The sequence below is a fragment of the Mycteria americana genome, chromosome 18 (assembly GCF_035582795.1).
Source record: "Mycteria americana isolate JAX WOST 10 ecotype Jacksonville Zoo and Gardens chromosome 18, USCA_MyAme_1.0, whole genome shotgun sequence".
Classification (NCBI taxonomy): Eukaryota; Metazoa; Chordata; class Aves; order Ciconiiformes; family Ciconiidae; genus Mycteria; species Mycteria americana.
In genome coordinates, this window is record NC_134382.1 from 11672707 (window position 1) to 11693682 (window position 20976).

A 20976-nucleotide genomic window follows, 5' to 3' on the forward strand; every position below is an offset into this window, starting at 1 on the left:
GGACTGGAGGACGGTGACCCGGGGGACGGGCGGGCGCAGGGGGCTCACCGGGGGGCGGGGAGAAGGAGGGGAAGGGGGACTTTGGGTCCGGCGGCGGGGCTAAGCGATCGACCAGCGGTCGCGGGGAAAGCCCCGAGGAGGGCGGCGGGGCCTGCGGGGTCTGGGCTGGAGGCTCGGAGCGGCGGCGAGGACGTGGGGTGGCCGCGCCGTGTCGGAGCCGGGCGGCGAGGGCTGCCCGGCGCCGCGCTGGGGACTCGGCAAGGCGTCGGGGTGCGGCGGCGGGGGGGGGGAGGGAACGGTGTCCCCGCGGGGTCAGCGAGCAGGGAAGGCCGGCTCTCGCGGCGTGCCGGGAGCTGTAGTCCTGGGGCACAGAGCTTCCGGTCGGCCGTGTTGGCTCCCGGAGCATGCCGGGAGGTGTAGTCTTCGGGCCCTCGGCCGCCGGGCGGCCGCCCTGTGTTTGTCAATGCATGCCGGGAGCTGTAGTTTTGGCGGACTGGGCTGCAGGGCAGCCGCACTGCTCTCGGGCGCGTGCGGCGCGGCGTAGTCCTTGCTACCGCCGCGGCCCCCGCGGCGCGGCACGAGGTGTAGTTTTGTTGCCGGCTCCGTTTGGTTTCCTGCGGGCTTCCCGCTGCGCCCGTTCCCCGAAAAGCGGTGCGGCCGGGCCTCGACAGCGCATGCCCTTGGGCTCGCTGCTGCCGCCCGTCCACCAACAGTCGGAACGGCCGCGCTAGCGCCGCGCGTGCGCGGTGGCGCGCTATACTGCGCTCGCCGCTGTGTGGGGCTCTGGACCCTCCGGCGTGCGCTCGATGGCTGGCGCATGCGCCATGCCCGGGAGCAGCATGGTGGCGGACGAGGGCCGTGGCTGTCGGGGAGGCGAGCGAACCCCTTCAGCGGGTGCAGGGCTGTCTCCTGGGTGCCCGGGGGTGGCGGGATGGGCAGCTTCCAAGCTTCCAGCACCTCCCCTGAAGCCTGTCCATAGCCCCGGGCCGCCCCCAAGCCCTGTCAAGAAGGCAGCGAGCTGGCCCTTGAATGCTCTGGACTGTCCCTTAATGTGGGTGCTGTTAGCAGCAGTGCGGGGAAAGAGTGGTGTCTCCAGAAGCCCCTGCGGAAGGAGAGGCTTCAGCCAGGGGTGGTCTGCACTAATAACGGTGGCTGCTGCTTCTTTCCCTCTCCCAGAGGCTGTGCTGAGGCTGTGCTTGTCCGTTCCTCCCCTGGGGCTGCCGGTGCCGGCACCTGCCTCAGCCTTGCGTGGGTTGTCTGTGCCTGGCCTCGCTCTCCTCGCGGCGTGGGGGCGAAAAGGGACGGGCAGAGCGCTTGCTGGCTGTGGACAGGAGCTGCTGCGGCTGAAGCTGGAGAGGCCAGATAAGGGTAAAGAAGAAGAAATCAAAGGCCGGCTGGCCGGCAGCTGCCTCCTGCTGCAGGCAAGAGAGAGCCTGCCTCTCCGGGTGAGGAAGGATCCCTCCTCGTAGTCCACAGCAGGCCAGGCCGCCAGCATGCACCGCAGGGTCTGTATGTGTAACCCAAAGCACGGTACGGCTGTGTAGTGCACGAGCGAGCGAGGCTACGTGTCTAGGAAGCCTCGTCTCGTAAGAGCTGTAAGACACCCATGTATTTTCTTAGGTGGAGGACAGCCAAGCAACCAGAGTTACAGAAGAGGAAGGGAGGAGGGAAGGAGAAAGAAGTGTCTGAACTGGCAAATTCTTCCTGCAGCACCGAGAGCGAGAGCTGTGGTGAGTCCCGGGCCTTTGGGGCCCTGTCTCCCCTCTTGTTCATCCCTGCCCCTCCCCTGGCCCCCTCTCTTTCCCACACTGCAGCAGATTTTTTTTTTTTTGCTTCCCTGTATGTCTCCTCTTCTCTCTATTCTTGCGTCCTGCTCCCTCTCCCTCTTTTTTTCCCATCCCCTTGTCTCTGTCCTGCACCCATCGCTGTTTTTCCTTTTCCATCTGTTCTTCCTGCTTTGCATCTGTCTCTCTTTTCCCCACAATTGCTCTGGCCTGTTCCCTGGTGTTCTCTTCCTCTCTGCTCCCGTATGTGCCGCTCTGTGTCCCTGCCTTCCTAGCTCTCTCTTTCTTTCCTTCTCTTTCTCTCTCTATCACTTTGTCTTGCTCACTGTCACTGTTTTTTTTATTTTATATCTCACGGTCCCTGTCCTCCTTCCTGTTCATCTCTTACTCGCTCTGACCCTTTGTGCTGCTCCCTGGCGCTTTTTTTGTCTTTTTTTTTTTTTTTTGGTCCTCCATCTCTCTGCGGGGCTCCTAAGACCTCTCTTTCTTTCTCCAACCCCCTGTGCTTCTCACAATCTTTCTCCCTCTCCCTCTCTCTCTCTCTCGTTGTCATTATTCTTGTCTGTCGGTCTGTCTTGCTTCCTGTCCCATCATTTCTTGCTATCTCCCTTTGTCCTGCTCCCTGCCCATATTCATGTTCCTCTCTGTCCTCTTGACCATGCCAGTTTTTTTTCCTCCTTCTCCATCCTGCTGCTGCCCTGATTGTTCTTTCTCTGCCCTGCTCCCTGTCGCTCTATCTGTCTCTTTTCTACTCTCCCTGCTGCTTTTTTCTCCGTCTCTGTCCAGATCCCTGTCCCTTTTCTTCCTCTTGCTGTCCCTCTGCCTTGCTTCCTCTCGCTGTCTTTTCTGTCTTTCGCTCTCTGTCCCATTCCCTCTCCCATCCTTTCTAATTGTATCTCCCTGTCCAGCTGGCTGTCCCTTCTTTCCTTTCTCTCTTTCTCAGTATTTTTTCTTTCTCCATATCTTTCTCCCACTGCCCATCACAGTTGTTTTTTTCCTCCAGTGCTGTCCTGCTCTCTGTCCCTTTTTTCTCTCTCTCATTCTGTCATGCTCCCGGTGTCTATTTTTTTGATTCTTCCATCTCTGCCCTGCAGCACATCACTATTTTTTTCATCTTTCATCCCTTTGTCCTGCTCCCTGTCCTGTCATGGATGGAGGGAGAGTGCATTTCACTTGTAAGAGAGAAGCAAAAATATACTTTATCGATATGGAACAGGGAGTTAACAAAGTTCAATGCAACAGTGGTTTAACAAGATTCGATGGCAAGGTACACTTGATTATTTACTGCACAGAGGACAGGGTCAGAGAAAACTGTTAGGGAGACCCTCCTGTTGAGTCATGAGGTTCAGAAAGGACCCCCTCGCTTTCTAAACTCCTTCTCAGAGAGGAGTCTAGGTGCGGCTGGGTCCAGTCCTGGTGTCCTAGGTGTGCCTACTCAAGGGGAGATCCTGGCATGTAGCCTGCTGCTGTGCAGGAGAGCCCCACAGGCCCTGGGCTGCTCACTGTTTATGGGGGGGGTAAGATGGTTGACTCATACTCATATTTGCATACCGACCACAGATGTTAGTTTCTTTGATGTGGTTAGGTGGGCTCATTGCACATTAGCCCTTGGCTTTTGTGTTGTTATCTGTCTCCTGAATCACTTTGAGCCGGATGCAGCCATCAGGACCAGATGCATCCATTCTGATGGCCACTGGTGGTTATCACCTGAGCAGGGTTAGAGGGGCGGGGGAAGCACACCATCAGCTGTCCTTGTCTCTCTTTCATTTTTTTCTGTTGCTCGTCCTTTTTTTCCTTTCTTGTTCCATCTCTCTGTTCTGCTCCCTAACCCCTCACCTCTCTCTTGTTTTCTCTGTCCTCCTTGCCTTTCCCTCCATTTCTCTGCCCTGTTCCCTCTTTGCTTTTTTTGTTCTCTGTCACTCTCTCCTGCTCCCTGTCACTGTTTTTTCTCATTCCATCCCTGTCCTGCAGCCCAGTGCTGTTTTTTCCTTCTCCATCTCTCTGTCCTGCTGCCCATCCTAGGTTTTTCCCCCTCCATCTCTGTCCTGCTGCCTGTCTCTGATTTTTGCCTGTCTTTCACTTTGTCCTGCCTCCCTGCCCCTTGTTACTCTCTGTATCACCTTGTCTTGCTCCCCGTCCCTGTCTTTCTCTGACAGTCTGCAATCCCTCTCCTCGTCCTTCTTTTTCCCCCTCTCTATCATCCTCCATCCTTCTTCCTGTCTTTCTTTTTTCTCTTCTATCCTTCTGCCCTAAGGCTTCTTTCTCCACCTCTGTCCTGCTCCCTGCCCCTTGTTTCCTCTCACTGTCCCTCTGTCCTGCTTCCTGTCCCCATTTTTTCTGTCTTTATTTCTCTGTCCCGCTGCCTGTCCGGTCGTTTCTTTCTATACCTCCCCGTCCAGCTGGCTCTCCCTTTTTTCCTTACTCTCCTTCTCTGTCCTGCTCTGTGGCCCTTTTTTCTCTTCCTCTTCCTCTGCCCTCTAGCCCATTGCTGTTTTTTTTATTTTTCCTTCTTGGTCTCTTTGTACAGATCTGACCCTTTTTTTATTTCTCAATGCCTTTGTCCTGTTCCCTGTCCTTTTTCTCTCTCTGTCTGTATGTCCTGCGCCCTGTCGCTATCATTGTTCCTCCTTTCTTCTTCCTCTCCTTTTTTTTCCCCATCTCTCTATCCCAGCTCACTGACCCTGCATTTTCTTGCTCTGTCTCTCTGCAGGGCTTCTCATCCCTGTTGTTCTTGATTTCTCTACCTCTCTGACCTTTTCTTTCTCTCTTGGCACCTCAGTCTTCTCCCTTGTCTTATTTTTCTCTTTCCAGTCCTGCTCCCCATCACTGTATTAAATAGGGGTGGGGCAGGTGAGGGGCTGGGTACGTTCTGGGGCTGTGGGCGTGGTGGGCTATGGATGTGGGACCCCCCGGGCAGAGCCCCTGCAGGTGGGTGCGGGCTCTGTTCTCTTGGGGCTGGCGGGGGAAAAAGCAGCCCTGGGCCGAGCGCTGTTCTGGGGTTCGTTGGGGGGTTTTGGGGCCGAGCCTGTGTGAGAGCAGGGGGAGTAGGGGCAGCCCCATCCGGCTCTCGGGTGCTGTTTGTTGGGGCTGGGCAGCCTCTGTTGCTGCCGGCGCGGATCGGGCAGCGGCGGCCCGGGGGGCTCCTGCAGCGCCGGGCGGGTGCCGGTGGCTGGAGTGGCGGGGAAGGGCCGTGGCTGTGGCTGGCGGGGGTTCCTGGAGGCGGCTGGGCCCGGCTCCCCGCGGGGGGAGCTTCCACCTGGGGGTTTGGGGTGCAGGCCCAGCGGTTCTGGTGGTGCCAGAGATACAAAGCCGGAAACAGCCATAATAAAGCGATGCCCTACCTGTGCTGGTGCGGCCCCGCAGAGGTGTGGGGCCGGGCCCTCTGCAGTGCCCAAGCGCTACCCGAAACTGCATGTGGAGCCCTGTGGGTGCAGAGCTGTGGGGTGGCTCCGCTCCCCCCACCCTGCAGCGTCACACATGGGGACTGCAAAGGGGTCAGAAAGCAGAGAGGGTGAGCAAAAAATTTGTGTGGGTCAAACACGTTGAAGTTTTATTGCCAAACGTTGTTGGGCAGTATGTTCCAAGAAGCTATTTTTGGTAAACATGAATTTTCAGGAAGTTCAGGGTTGTGCGTGGCAAAACGTGTCCCTCTGTTTATGCATGCTGCTATGTAAATGTCCAGCGGCAGGGCTGTTGTTCCCTGCTCTCGATACTGCCACAGTAGCGCTGCGGTATTTAGACCCAACAGAGGGCTTTAGGAAGGGAAGGAGAATGCCGGTTTTCTGTGAGGGCTGTGAATGCTGACCCTTTTCTCCGCTGCTTTCCCGTGCGCACGATGAAGCGGTTTTATTTTTCTCCCTTGTTCCTGGTCTAAATAGTTCTGAAGCTGTCGCTGCTGTGGGATTGCAAGTGGTGTTTCTAGGTTTTTGTGGGGTTCTAGTTACGGATCCCTTCTACTGTGGCAAGTGTCAAGATACGGTTTTCAGTGTAAAGCTTCAGAAACTACATCCACTGAAATCAGCGTAGGTGAAACTGATGTTGCGCATGCAGCTGTGCTCGCAGGGATGCTCAGTGCCTCCTCATCGAAACGGCAAGGGGCGTGTGGCCATCCAGAGGGTTGTGCTCTGGGTCTGAGGGCGTGCCGTCTTTTTGCTGTTGGAAGACGGACTAGAGCACGTGGCTGTGAAATGTCAGGACAGTCAAAAGCTGGGAGGGACCCTAGGCAGGTTTGGTGGCACAACTGCAGTTTGAGAAGGACTTGACCGTTTGGAGAAACGGCCGGCAAAAAATCATTCCTTTTTTGCAAGGAGGCAGTTCACAAGGACAGATGGGTTGCTGTGCTCTTTCACAAAAATGCTCAACTTGGGATGTCTGGGGTTAGGAAATCTCGACTGTACGTAGGCTTTGGAAAATGTACGTAGGTATGTGTGTGTGTCACCTGCGTGTATCTATGAAAGGGGTTCTAGTGAAACCAAAGCTGCCCATGAGTCAAAAAAAGTCACGGGTGTCTAAAAAGTGCAAAAGCTCTAGCGGCCTGTATCATCAACTGTAGCAAAGATGAAGCAAAACACTTTTTCCTCCACTCAGTTGTAGTCTTCACCAACCTTCACAAAAAAAGGAAGTTTTAGATTCCTACCCGGCTTTATGCTAAGGGCTTTTTTTCCTCTCTCAGCAGAATGTCAGCTGCCACCATTTTGCCGTGTTCGCCCTTTCTTCTGCCAGGAAAGTACAAGACGGATGGAAAAGCTCCGTAGTGGTCTGCAAGTACACGGTATGCCTACGATGTGTGCCTGCGTTTTTCCTAAGGTACTCGTAGCGTGGACTTTGAAGGTAACATGAAGAATGTGCCAACTCTCCTTCTATAGTTTTTCTATGAAGTATTTCAACACAAATACTACAAATAGAATAAGGCGTGTTCTGGAGCATGCCTATGCAAAGCTGGCTTCCCTTCGTTTCTTTTCTCTTCCTGAAAGCGTAATCTTCTGTTTCTGTGCAGTTACTATTAAATGATACTGTGAAAATAATTTTGTACTACAAGAGGAAAGAAACTGTTGGGAAGAGTTCAGCTGTTCAGAAGAAAGAGCCTTTGTTTTCATGGTAAAAGCTTTTTGCTTTTTCAGTCAGTAAGTTTTTGAAATATCTTCTAGCAGTACTTGAAAAACCTTGCTGCGATCCTAGCATCTGTACTAAAAGTTGTCAAGGTCAAAGAAGAGACATGGACAAAACGGGACAAATGGGCGTCGCTTCTGCGTGTTTTCCAGGCTTTCCCAAGAAGCATTAGCAGCCTTGTAAGTACCGCCAGTGAGTCCTGATGTGGTTTTGGTGAGTTACTGCTTCAATAGGGTCCTTTTTCCTGAAGCTACAGTGTGTAATTTTTGGCTTCAGTTGGAAAGCGATTTTCCCGATTGGAAATCCTTCTCATTCAAAGAAGTTGCATTTGATGAACTTCCCATCGGAGCGTCTGTACGTGCCAGTAGAAGTCATCAGCAACAAGACTTGTCACTCTCTTCTTAAAAAAAAAAAAAAAAAGTTCAATTTCCTTCCAAGGACCGAAGCGCAGCACGTCTTCCAAAAGTTGATGGCATCGCTGGTCTTTGGCTCTCAGTTGTAACAGCCGAGATATGATAAAAAGGCATTCCTCTGCATGCTTCAGTACAGCCAAAAGCATTAGCAAATCTGCCAGTCCCTTTTGGTAGCCTGATGTATTGCAGTACTGGGGATTTGATATCTGCGTGTCCGTCTGTCCCCTCCCGCCCAATGAAACCATCTGGGGGATCTCTTATCTCACTGACTTTTCTATCATAACTGAAACTTTAAACAGAAGCTAAAATTGTGTCATTTACAAAGTGACTGGCACTGTTTAAACTGTAACTGCCCAATAGCTGTGGCATACAACTTACAAGGTGTATTTCAGCAGTTGGGTATTTGTTCTCCATGTTTCAAGAGAGAGGCAACTGAATGTTATGGGGTTTTCCCCAATATTTTGACGGAGTGCTCTGCAGTACTTTATTTCTGCCTCTCTTTCCATGGCGCATTTCCCCGGCGCTTCAGTAGCGTCTCTCTTGGGCAGTACGGCTGGGCAGATGTCCCTCCTAGTTACATACCACCCCCCCACCCCCCCCCCAGTCCCATTATAACCGTTCATTTTGGAGATAGATGATTTAATGGTATCCCAGCTGTGCAAGTTAAATGAATGCAAAAGGAAACTCAAATGCTTTTATCGTGTAAGTATTGTTGTTGGATGTGTATAAACATACGCCCACCTTTTTAGTGTAGAGTGAATTACTGAGATTTGTTCTTTATTTTCCATGTTACTCTCTAAAGTTTTACACTTCCCTTTCAGCTTTCTGGACCGAGCAAGCGAGACGTGCAGCAGCAGCGCGAGGGCTGCAGCCGTTGTGGTGGATCCGTAAGCGTAGGTTCTGATGACGGTCCGACCTTGTCCTGCAGCCTCACAGGGTTGTCTCCCTGCAGCAGTGCTGGAAGGAAGGGATGAGACATTTTCCAAGAGCAGCAAGAGCGTTCACTTTTAGGTGAAGAAGGTGTTGAAAATCCTATCCCTTGGTCTTAATAGTGATTTGAAGCGTTGCAGTCACTGTAGCTGTTAACGCATGCGCTGTATCTCAAGCGGAGCTGTTTCCCTAGAATCCTTCTTTAGCTCAACTCCTCTCCTATCCCTTATTCTGACTGAATCCCTGTACTTTCTGCTGTGCTGTTTTTTTCATGTGCTGAAATGGAATTTGGGGTTTTTGTTTTTCAGCGGTCTTGCTGTAAGCATCTGTAAGAGGCCAAGCAAGAGATGTGGCACCGTCGTCGGGCACACTCCCCTATGCCGTGGGGCAGCTGCCAGGCTGCGGGACAGGGGCTGGGGGGGGCTGCCCCCCCTTTATTTTTCTAGCGGAGCTCCCCTTTTTTGGTGGGGCATGTACATATGTAAAGGGCCTGATTAAAGTAAGGAGCTGGCAGTTGGGGCAGTTTCCCTTGTTTTGTTTGTCTTTTGGGGGTGCCTAAGAAGGGGGGAGGCTGGGGAGTGATGATGTCATTTGGGGCACCCCAGTGTCACTGGGGGGGACGATGATGATGTGGCAGAGGAGCAGGTTGAGTGAGGGGATGGGGGGGGTCACGGGACATGTCACCCACCCCCTGCCCCTGAAAGGGGGGTGACAGCCCCAAAATGCCTGAGAATTCGTGGGGGAGGGATTAAATAATTAAAAACTAAATATGGGTGTAGGGATTGAAGTAGAGAAAAATCTCTGTTTTATATAAATATTGAAAAATGTTATCTATATATATATATATATGTAAAAAGATTTTAAAAGAAACCCCTCTGTCTATTATATAAAGGATTTTACAATATGAAAAAATCTAAATAGAAATATACAAGGTGATAAAATAGAAAAATAACTAATATGTGGGAATTAAAAAAAAGGAGTTTAAAATGCATAGGAAGATGATGTATGTGAAGAAATTTTAAATGGCAACAAGACCGACAGAGCTCTCCCCAGCTGCAGTACCGACGTGTGGTCACCGGGTGGCAGCAGCGAGTGCACACACACACGCACACACACACACAAAAAAGAGCGTGCCACCGCGCTTGCGCGGCTCCCCAGCTGCAGTACCGACTTTTGTCCACAGGGCGGCAGCACCGACCACCCGTAAATGCGCCACCGCGCATGTGCAGCTACACAGCTGCAGTACCGAGTTTTGGTCACCGGGTGACAGCAGCGAGCACAAAACAAATGCATCACCGCGCATGCGCGGATCCCCATCTGCAGTACCGACCCTGTTGCAATGAGCGACAGCAGCGAGGTCGGGAAAATGCGCCACCACGCATGCGCGGCTCCACATCTGCACTACCGACATTTGTCCGCAGGGCGGCAGCGGCGAGCACAAAAAAGCGCCATCGCTCATGCGCAGCTCCCAGCTGCAGTACCGATATCTGACCAGCGGGCGGCGGCAGCGAGCACATGAAAGTGCACCACCGCGCATGCGCGGCTCGCTTCCTGCAGTACCGCTGCTGTCCACAGGGCGGCAGCGGAGAGCACAATAAAGTGCCACCACGCATGCGCAACTCCCGCCTGCAGTACCGACTTCTGACCAGCGGGTGGAAGCAGCGAGCACATGAAAGTGCACCACTGTGCATGCGCGGCTCCCCTGCTGCAGTACCGGATTTTCTCCACAGGGTGGCAGCGGAGAGCACTTGAAAGTGCACGACGGCGCGTGCGCGGCTCCGGGGTTCCAGTACCGACTTTTGTCCACACAGTGGCAGCAGCGAGCTCGGGAAAATGCACCACCGCGCATGCGCGGAGCTGCAAAAGCAGTACCGACCTCTGTCCACGGGGCGGCAGGAGTGAGCACAAAAAAAAGCGCCAGTGCGCATGCCCGGCTCCCAGGCTGCAGTACCAGCTTTTGGTCACTGGGCAGCAGCAGCGAGCACAAAACAAATGCTTCAGCGTGCAAGCGCGGCTCCCCATCTGCAGTACCGACCTGTGTTCACAGGGCGGCAGCAGCGAGGTCGGGCAAAGGCACCATTGCGCATGCGTGGCTCCCCAGCTGCAGTACCGACCTTTGTCCACAGGGCAGAAGCAGCGAGCACAAAAAGACCCACCGCACATGTGCGGATCCCCATCTGCAGTACCGACCCTGTTGCAATGAGTGACAGTAGCGAGCACTTTAAAATGCGCCACTGCGCAAGCGCGACTCCACATCTGCAGTACCGACATTTGTCTGCAGGGCGGCAGTGGCGAGCACAAAAAAGCGCCATCGCTCATGTGCAGCTCCCCAGCTGCAGTACCGATATCTGACCAGTGGGCGGCAGCAGCGAGCACATGAAAGAGCACCACCGCGCATGCGCGGCTCCCTTGCTGCAGTACCGACTTTTGTCCACAGGGCGGCAGCGGAGAGCACAATGAAGCGCCATCACGCATGCGTAGCTCCCGTCTGCAGTACCGACTTCTGACCAGCGGGCGGCAGCAGCGAGCACACGAAAGTGCACCACTGCGCATGCGCAGCTCCCCTGCTGCAGTACCGGATTTTATCCACAGGGCGGCAGCGGAGAGCACTTGAAAGTGCACCACGGCGCGTGCGCGGCTCTCCAGCTGCAGTACCGACTTTGATCCACTGAGCGGCAGCAGCGAGCACTTGAAGATGTGCCACCGCGCATGCGCGGCTCCCCACCTGAGGTACCAACATTTGGTCGTTGGGCGGGTCGGAAGCTGGAACTGCAGCTCGGCACCGCGCATGCATGTGCGCGCACAAGTGGAGCTGTAATCCTGGAGGGAAGTCCTCGCATCCGCTCTGCTCTCACATGCTGGCAGTCATCAGCAAGTAAAAATTCTGGGCTTGGCTTTGGCATTGTCCTGTAAGGGAAAGCTCTGGGTCTGGATGTCAGTTGCTTATTTGCTGTGGAGTATTTGTGTTTTTCAGCAATCGTTCCAAATACAAGTGGGTGGGTGGGGCAGGGCAGAGAGTAAGGGTCTTTGCAGGGACCTGGGAAGTAAAGTCTTGAACGTAGAAAAGCTTAAAGCATTTGCCGTACAGGAGGTTTCTCTGTACCCACTACATCCGTTGCTTATTAGCAGTGACTGATGTTTGTAAGAGTACCGTGTGGAAGTGTGAACATTCATTAGTGCACTAAAACTGCTTTGGTTCTGTGTAGAAAGCAGAGGAACTACAAAACAACACCCCCCCCCCCCCCCTTCTTTTTTTGTTAAACGTACCGTGTTTGCAGGGCCTTAGCTTTCTATAGCCAGACTGGCAAAGCTTCCCAACCTCTGTTCCCCCGCAGTCACCAAAAGTCTCCAATAGTTGCCAGGATGGTGAGTTAGTTTTGGGCTTCTAGCCCTCTATTCTGCCATTATTTTAGTCAGAGCCTGAATTCCGCTCAGTTAAAGACTCACGAGAATTACTTACAATTTGCATTTGGAAGTCATGCTTCAAACAATGAATTTCCAACAAAATTTTTTTTTTGATGCTAGTCAAGGCACTCCTGTAATACTGGAGCAAAATGACATTTTTAGTGGTTGTTGAATCTCAGAGTGATAACATAGGCATCCCTGTCTGGGCCCTTACCGCAACCATTGCAATGTGTGTTTACACCCTGCTCGGTTCTTTTGTAAAGGTGTGTAGCTGTGGGAGGTGCGTTATTCCCAAGGTGCTACGGCGCCGATGCTCTGGCTGTTGGCAGGAATGGGCAAAGCGGAAGGCTGTGTGGCTAGGGGAGAATGGCGTGGACGTGCGACTGCTCTCTCTGTTGCACCAGAATTTTGACGGCTGGGTTGGGCTGCTAAATCGATGGAACGACTGGAAGAAACTTCAGAAAAGTGAGTACTCTACTATCTTTATCTTTTAAAGTCATTGTCTTTCTACAGACCCCTGTCCATGGCTTAGCTATTTGATTTGCGTGAAACAGACCCAGAATTTTGCTTTAAGTGGTGTTCTGATTCGCTGAAATTCCCCGTAGGTAGAGAGCAAGAATTACAAATGTTGCTTGGTGGTTGAAGTTCTCAGGGTTTCTGTGAAAGCTAACTTGCCAGAATGTGTAGGAAGCAGCCTGAATTCCAGTAGAGATGCTGCGTAAAAGGTCCTTTTCTTGACAGGAAAAGAGCTTCACGAAACATCGGCACTGTTTGCCGTAGGGCCTCCGACATACTTGTTCAGTCATCGTGGGCTTTGTGCCATTCCCGCAGGCACAATCTTGAACAAATTTTGTACGGCAGCTGGTATCTTAGCTTACTTTCTGTCTCGCGCTTGGTTGCTTGTACCTGCTCAAAACTTAATGTAGTGTCAAATGAACCCACGGGAAAATGTCCTCAACTCGTGCTGGTAGGGCAAGCCCGCTGTAGTTGATAAAATCGGAAAATAGCACGATGTTTTGAAGAATTTGCCTTGCGAGGACAAGGGCTGTCTCCTGGTAGGCAGCTGAATTGTGTGACTGATTCCACCGGTCCACTCTGGCGCTTGAAGGAGGCAGTCCCTAAGCCAATGCAATTTAAAATGGGGGTCGTTTGGGGGTTTTTAATCATTTCTTAGGGGTATGAGGCTTGTGTGGGTGTTTAGCTTGTCCTGTTCTTTCTGTTCCTAATTCTGAACCCACTGACTGGCATAAAAGAACGGTCGTGTTGTAGTCTGACGGTGTCGTCCACCAGGAGCTGGTGGAAGGCCAGGGCTTACGTAAAACTGATAAGGAGGATTGAGGCTGGAAAGTGGAACGTCTAAACAAGAATTACTGTCCTTGGGAGAGAAGCACATCCTGAAGAAATAGGTAAGCTAATTAAAATGTTTTGGGAACCATCCGAAACAACTAGTAGGAGTGTGATAAGAAGCACCCTCACGCAAACTATCCTCCTTATAATACTAAAAGTCACACACCTCGAGCTGGAGACCCCGGTCCAAGCAGAGAGCCCTCACCTCTGAGCTTGCGCAGCATGTTAAAGTAGCGCTGTAGCTTTAAGTTGAAATAAGAGAAATGTAGACCAATAGAAATCTGCTTTGTGTAATTACTTATGCATATGCATAGCTAGACTGTATAAATACTGTACTTGTATGAGCGAACTTTGTGCTAGCTTTGTGGAGCTACCACCTAGCACCCATCTCTGCGCAGACATGAAATAAAAATTCCTCTGCCCTGTGTGTATATTGGTGTCCCGCACACCGGGTAAACGACCTCACGCTTGTGCGATAACAGTTTTGACACCCAGATGGGACCGTGCTGACAGCCACGCCCGGTTCGTCTTGCCGCATCTGACAGGGAGAAGAGGCCTGAGCGGACTCCAGCGCGCACCGACCTGTCGATCGGGCACTCCTTCGGCTCCTCTCCTGCGGTCGGGCGGTAAGTGACAAAACGGTGCAATGTTCCTGAAAAGAGGTATTTTTTGGGGATAGGAGAAAAGGGGGGTAGGGGCAAGATGTCTCGGGAAGCAGGCAGCCTCTGTTCTGTTCTGGGCTCTGCATAAGACGCACCAGGAAAGACAGGTGGCAGTAGCATAGTTCTGTTTGTTTCTACACGCTGTCCTGTTCTGAGTAACGAAGGGAGACGTCCCTCGTTCTGGTTTCTGTAGAAATACTGGGTTTTTCGGTACCGATATGGGTGCTGCTGCTTCCCAGGAGGCACCCCTTTGCTCTCCTCTAGGATGCATCCTGAAGCATTGCAATAAATTTGGGGGAGATGCCATGACTAAAAATCAGCTAAAACGATATTGTAATCAATGGTGGCCACAATATCCATGGGAAGATGGTGAGAAATGGCCTGAGAATGGATCCTTGAAATATAACACTATATCAGAATTAATGTTGTGTTGTCGGGGAACTGAAAAATGGGATGAAATGCCTTATGTGGATACGTTTTTTTTCTTTAAGATGCGATTGGGATATTAGGAAGAAAGATGGTTTAGTGGATTCTAAGCATCAGATTGGAATATATGTGTTAAAAGAGAAAAAGGGAAAACCTCGTTGTATTGAATGGGAAAATTCAGAAGAGGATATTCAGCTGTTGGTAGCTCCCCCCAAACAGCCCAAATCTGGTAGCTCAAGTGGTAATGGAGTTGTGAGTGCTATCTCTAAAAGAACAAGGGGACAGAAACCGATAGTTTGAGCTCCCCTCAGACAGGCTGTAGGGCCTGAAGGAGCAGCGGTATCCGTACACGTGCCTTTTACTGCTTCTGATTTCTTAAACTGCAAACAGGCAGTCGGATCCTATCGAAACAATCCAGAAGGAACGTATAGTACTGTTAACCATGACTCCTAATCCTAACTGGGGAGATGTACAGGCTCTCCTAGAATATTTGTTTACCACTGAGGAGAGGAGAACAATTTTAGAGAAGGCTAGAGAGGGACTGATCCAACAAGGCGGGGGGGGTGGGGGGTGCCTAATACCGATATGTACCTCCCGAAAGAGGATCCGGAGTGGGATCTAAACACAAGTGTGAGGGATTAGAGGGGGTAAAGGAATATCAGAAGTTAATTTTGTATGGGATTCAACACGGAGTGCAAAAGCCCAAGAATTTATCTAAACTATCTGAAGTAAGGCAGGGGCATAAGGAAACCCCGTCAGCCTTCTATGAGAGATTGTGTGAAGTAGCTCGAAAATGGACAGATCCGGATCCGGAAGATGATAGCAATTTACAGTTATTTAACACGCTGTTTATTGGTCAAGCAGCAGCAGATATAAGAAAGAGATGACAAAAGGTAGAGGGCGAGGACAGCATAAGAGTCTCACGGTTCTTCTCAATGGCATATAAGGTACGTAATAATCGGGAGGAAATAGAAGAGAAGGAGAAGCGGGGACGAGTAACGCTGCAAGCTTCTTTGTTGGCCGCCTTGACGGAAAAACAAGAAAGAGGGAGAGAAAATACACGAGGTGAATTTTGTGGGTGAGGGAGGGGCTGTAGAAATAATAGTAAAAATCATTATGGCATTCCCCTGGGAATGAATCGGCGTGCAAATTGTAAGCAAGAGGGCTGTTGGAAAAAAATTGTCCATGCCGTCTGAGTAATCGGGAAAGAGAGACAGAAGAAGCCGTTGGAGTCATGACGGAGATTGGGTTGGACTGAAGGGGGCCGGAGGAATCTATTAAAATTTCCCCAGACGATCCTCTGGTTCCAGTCAAGCTGGGGAATGAAAGAAGAGATTTTTTATTTTTAATTGATAGTGGAGCCACACATGCTGTAGTAAGTAGTTGTAGGGGACCCTTAAGTAGAACTAAAATAAGCGTTGTTGGTGCAAGAGGGAAAAAGACTTTAAGGCTGTTTTTACAACCTAGGGAATGTTCCATTGGAAATACTAAATTAACTCCTGAATTCCTTTATATGCCAGAATGCCCCCTACCATTGCTTGGGTGGGATTTACTTGTAAACTGAATGCACGGCTAAGTTCTTCTGAAGACTCTGTTCAGTTGACTCTGTTCAGCCCACAGGGGACCTCGCCTGTTTGTGCTGGATGCCAGCCTGAACGGGACCTCGCCTGTTTGGGGCACACCGATGGCGGGCACTGTCGCCAAAAGGCAAAGCAGGGTCATAGCAGAGTTTTCCATTTCTGGGGATGGGCTCAGCCATCCCCTGCACAAATTTCTCATATGTAGCAATGGGGATGGTAGCTTTCTTCTGTTTTCTTGAAGAACAAGAGGATGATGGAGCACGTGACAAGAGCATGATCTTTTTCTCTTCCTTTGGCAGTACAGGCACCCAAGGCCAGCCTGCATTCAAGGAACAGCATGGGGATATCTGTGTTGACCATTAGCAGAGGAAGGAAGCTTCTTTTGGAGGCTGAGGTGATGAAGCAGAGTCCTTAATTGTTCTGTTTGTTTTTCAACATGGGTGCGGGGAGGGCCTGGGACATGCAAAACGTGGTCCCGGACAGGGGAGCTGTCTATTACATGGGAGGCTGTGAGAGCTATCATGGACGCCACTGGACTGGCATCCTGTAAGGCTGGTTTCACATGTTTTCTTGTTTAGAGGCCAACCTCGGCTTTGGGCTGTAAAATAAAGTCTGCCAGGCTGGTGCCAGCTTCGCGGCAGCATCTGCCCACGGCAGCACCAGCTTGGTGGTGGTGTGTGCCCATGCCTGTGCCAGGTTGCTGGCTGCGTCTGGCTTGTGAGGGTTGGGGTAATTGGCCCCCTGTTCCCCATGGACTCCAGCTGTGGCCCGGGGCAGCACAGGTGGGACCCATGAGGTGAGGATGGGGCTGGGCCCAGGGTTTAAAAAGGGCTGAGGATGGGGCTGGCCCTGTTGTGTCAAGGGGCTCTATGTGGGGAGGGGGCTGCCTAGGCATGCCTGCCTGTGGGAGCTGGCTGAGGAGTGAAATGAAGGGGCTTGCCCAGGCAGCTGCCTCCAGCAAGGAACAGCCAGTCCCCACAGCTGGGAAGGATCCCTCCCAGCCGTCCCCGACAGAGCGCACCACCGGCACGTGGTGCCGGGAGCTCGGTGCCCCCATCGGCCGCACGCGTGAGCCACCGTGTCTCTGGGAAGCCTCTTGGGAGAGGAGCATCGAGGCACCTGGGCGGGCGAGGCAGCTGGCACTGTGGCGGAGGAAGGGGCAGGGGCCGAGAGAGAAGCCTCGGGGCGCCGAAGGTCTCCCGGCGGTGCCAGGAGCTGTGGTGAGTCGCGCATCCCTCGCGTGCGTCCAGGCCTCTCTCTGCCATGCTTCTCCAGACCTGTACCTGCCTCTGTCTCCCTTTCAGGCTGTTTGGCTCCCCAAAGCTTTTTGCCCTTCTGCTAGCACTGCCCTCCACACCGTCACCTTCTCCATTTCCTTTCTATGCCTCTCCCTTTCCAGCTCCCCACCTGCTATTATTTCACTCTTCCCACACTGCCTTCTTCCGCATTGCTGGGATAAATGGCATTTCTAGGTCTCCCTCTACGCAGTGACCTCTCTTTTCAGTTACTCCCTCTGCTCTGCACCCTGTCTTATTTTTTCTAGTAAACTGTCCCTATTTTTCATTTTTTTACTCTCATAATGATTTTCTTTTTGAAAGTTTGTTTCTAGGTGTACTCTTATCTTGTTTTCTGTCTCTCTTTTGTTATTTTTTCCTGTGTCCTGTTGCTTTTAAAATTTTCATTCTGTGTCTACTTTTGTCAAGATGTCTCTCCCTGTTTAATTGTTTCCTGTCTGTCCTGTAGCTCGTTGCTTTTAAATTGTCTTTCCTTGTCTATCTTTATCCAGTTTGCTGTCCTCATTTTTTAAGTCGTTGTAGTCTGTCCTGTATCCAGTCGCGTTTAAAAATTTCTTTCTATGTCTCCGTCTACTTAGGTTTTTTGTTATTTTTTTCTCTCTTGATGTCTTTTGAATTGAAAAAGCTTTTGAATTTTTGTTTCTGTGTTCACGTCTATGTATTTTTTTCTGTCTCTCTTGTTTATTTTTTCTTATCTGTGCTGTATATTGTGACTTTTAAAATTTTTTCCTGTCTACTTTTACCCAGATGTCTAACCCTATTTTTTTTTTTATTATTTCCAGACTTTCCTGTGTCACATTGCTTTTGACTTTTTTGCTATATCTACTTGTATCCAGTTCGCTGTCTGTATTTTCTCTTCAATACTAGTCTGTGCCATAGCCTGTGTCCTGGTTTTGACTGGGATAGAGTTAATTTTCTTCCTAGCAGCTGGTATAGTGCTGTGTTTTGGATTTTAGGGTGAGAATAATATTGATAACACGCTGATGTTTTGGCTGTTGCTAAGCGTTGTTTACTCTGGTCAAGGACTTTTTCAGCTTCCCATGTTCTGGCAGGTGCACAAGAAATGGGAGGGGGCACAGCCAGGATAGTTGATCCAAACTGACCAAGGGGCTATTCCATACCATATGATGTCATGCCCAGTATAGAAACTGGGGGGAGTTGGCTGGGGGGTAGGGGTCGCTGCTGGGGGACTGGCTGGGCATCGGTCGGTGGGTGGTGAGCGGTTGTATCTTTTTTATTTTCCCTCCCTTGGGTTTTGTGTGTCCCCCCCCCCCCCCCCCCCCCCGTTGTTTTCCTCCTCATTACAATTCATTATTACTATTATTTTGTTCCAATTATTAAACTGTCTTTATCTCAACCCACGAGTTTTCTTGTGCTCTTCCGATTCTCTCCCCCATCCCACCGGGGGGAAGTGAGCGAGCGGCTGCGTGCTGCTTAGCTGCTGGCTGGGGCTAAACCATGACGCCCTGTCACTTTTTAAATGTTGTTTCTGTGTCTTTGGTTATTTAGTTTGCTGTTCCAATATTTTATTGTTTTCTTCCTTTAAGGCCTTTGTTTTTCAAATTTTTTCTATGCCTACTTTTATCTAGTTTGCTATCCCTATTTTTAAATGTTTTCTCCTCTGCCTGGGACCCTTTTGCTTTTTCAATTTTCTTTCTATGTTGACTTTTATCAAGCTGTCTGTCCCTGTTTTTTAAATTCTGTCTGTCTTGTCACATACCCTGTTGCTGCTTAAATTTTCTTTCTGTCTTTTATTTTTGTCTCTTCTTTCCATTCATCCTGAGGCTGTAGAGGGTCTCCTCAGCATGCTGTTATTTCTGAACTGTAATTTGTACTCCTCTCGCTTTGTAAGAACATCTCCTCCCTCTTCCTCAGAGCAGTCTTTTTGTCCTCTCCTCCATCTCGCTTGCCTCCAGTGGGTCAGCGTCTCCCTCATGACCTCTGCACTCAGTTCAAATCCCCTCCTCAGTACCTTTGTGCCCTCAAGCCACCTTCCGTCTCTCTGGGCATCTCGGCACCCCTCTGTTTCTGTCACAACGCTTCCTGTGAGTGCCCTTGTGTTCTGTGGCCATCCTCTAGTTCTGCAGCAGGCTTTGTATCTTTCTTATTCAGAGACAGCTCTTCCTCAGGCTTTCATTTTCCCTCAGAGCACTCTTACCTTCCCTCCGCCATGTCGGATGCCTCTGTTTGGTCCCCGGTTCCCTGAGGACATCTCTACTCTGTTCAGATCCCCTCCTGAGTGCCTCATTGTGTCACCAATCCTTTGTTTGTCTCTTTGTCCACGTTTCCCCTGCCCCCTGGAGCCCCCTCATTCCTGTCACGACGCCTCCCGAGACTGTCCTCGTGCCCCACGGCACCCTTCAAGCTCTGCAGCCTTCTTTGTGTGTCTCCCTTATTTGGACAGAACCCCTCCTCAGGCTTTTGTTGTGCCCCATAGCTCCCTTACCTTATTCACTGCCATCTAGGATGTCTCCATTCGGTTGCTCATCCCCGGAGGACATCGCTGGGACACCCTCTTGAGTTTTGCATTGCGTGCCAGAGCTGCCTTCTGTCTCTCGCTCTTGGCACCCTTCTTCTGCCGTCACCGTGCCTCCTGAGGCCATCCTCGTGCCCCACGGCCCTCTATGGCTCTGTAGCGCAATTTGCACCCTTCTTGCTCCCGAGAACCATTCCCGATGTCATCTTTCATCTCCAGAACACTCATGTTGTCCTCTGTGCTAGCTAGGACACCTCTGTTCAGTCCCTGGTCCCCTGAGGACATCTGTAGTCTGTTCAAATCCCCTCTGGACTTTTTCATTGTGTCCTCGAGCCTTCTTTTGTCTGTCCCTTTCAGAACCCCTCTGCTACTGTCACGATGCCTTCCGAGCAGCACACTTTTAGCTCCGTGAGGCCCCTTTGGACTCACTTTGTTGCAATCGCACCTCTCCTAAGATCTCTTAAGTTCCCAAAAAAGAGTGCTCTTGTTCTTTTCTATGCCATCTAGGATGCCTGCCGAGCTCCAGGGATGAGGCCGCAGCTCGGCCTAGGTCCCACAACTCAGCTCTGCACCTCGGCCGCTTGGCCTCAGCCCTCACACACACACGCACACAAAACCAGAGAACCTTTCACTCACAAAAATACCTAGAGATGGAGTTAATGAGAAGACAGGAGACTCTGCTGATCAGGCACAGGGCATGGCCAGACAATCCTACTGACCAGCAACCGATTTGCATGCCACCAGCCCTTTTTATCCCCTTGTCCCTGTCTTTTCCGATGCTTGTTCCTCCTCAAACTCCTCTGATACCTCCCCTTCCCCACCTTTGGTTCCTCCAGTAAACATACCATAGTACATCCTGTGCGGTCCCCACGTGCGTCCCATATCCTTAGCCAGCAACCCTTCTCAGTCTCTATGGTGATCCAGAAAGCCAATCCCGTCTACTCCTTGTGACGAGTGTCACCCCGTAGCATGGGGCTGATGGCTCTGCAGGGACAGCTCTGGGAGGAGCCAGGGCAGGGAATCTGTTTCTCTGGCTGGGTCACTGGGGTGCCTTACCTGGCATAGTGCCTCTGTGTGACAGCTGCTTGACCCATTTTGTTGATTTCAGTCATGTTGTTTTAAGGAAGAATGTATAGAAGGGGCCGAGGAGGTGTGACAAGAAGAAAGGGAAGAGCAAGTAAGTTTTGAGAGAGGAGAACCACCTAAGTGCTGTGAGTGACTGAAGGTGCTAAGGGCTATGAGATTTTTGGGGTAGATATGCACATATGAAGGTCTGGGTGGGAATAGCGCACAAACAGTAGTAAAATACAATTAGGGAACCCAAGATTGCTCCTCATTCTGGGCCTGTGCATGCGCCCTTGCTCTTGCAGCTGCAGGCACGCTGGAGCTGCGGGGAGGCAGGCACGCCAGCCTGCCTGGAAGCAGGCTTTGGGCGCAGGGTCCCTAGGCTGAGTCGGTGCCAGTTAGTGGGGGGAGAGCCCTGTGTGTTGGGCAGGTGAGGGGCGAGTGAGGCCGGAGCGTGGCAAGGGCTGGTCTGGGCTCTTTAGTC

The 20976-nt window shown here is 51.3% G+C and overlaps 1 protein-coding gene and 1 long non-coding RNA gene across 13 annotated transcripts in view; both read left to right on the forward strand.

Annotated features, from left to right (window-relative positions):
- Positions 1 to 20976, forward strand: part of LOC142418522 (uncharacterized) — a 57726-nt gene that overhangs the window by 1459 nt on the left and 35291 nt on the right. For 5 of the 12 annotated variants that reach the window (XM_075520473.1, XM_075520472.1, XM_075520474.1 and 2 more), the window contains exons 1-2: positions 302 to 1368; positions 1621 to 1730. In XM_075520473.1, coding sequence (XP_075376588.1) covers positions 807 to 1368; positions 1621 to 1730 — 672 coding nt within the window. In that variant the 5' untranslated portion in view covers positions 302 to 806. Of the gene's footprint in view, positions 1 to 293; positions 1506 to 1620; positions 1731 to 6456; positions 6575 to 20976 lie in introns of those variants that run through there. The other 7 variants (XM_075520482.1, XM_075520480.1, XM_075520479.1 and 4 more) reach the window with 7 other exon arrangements.
- On the forward strand, positions 11093 to 12938 carry LOC142418524 (uncharacterized). The gene is made up of 3 exons (XR_012778322.1): positions 11093 to 11145; positions 11905 to 12106; positions 12383 to 12938. It is a non-coding gene; the product is annotated as an uncharacterized LOC142418524 (long non-coding RNA).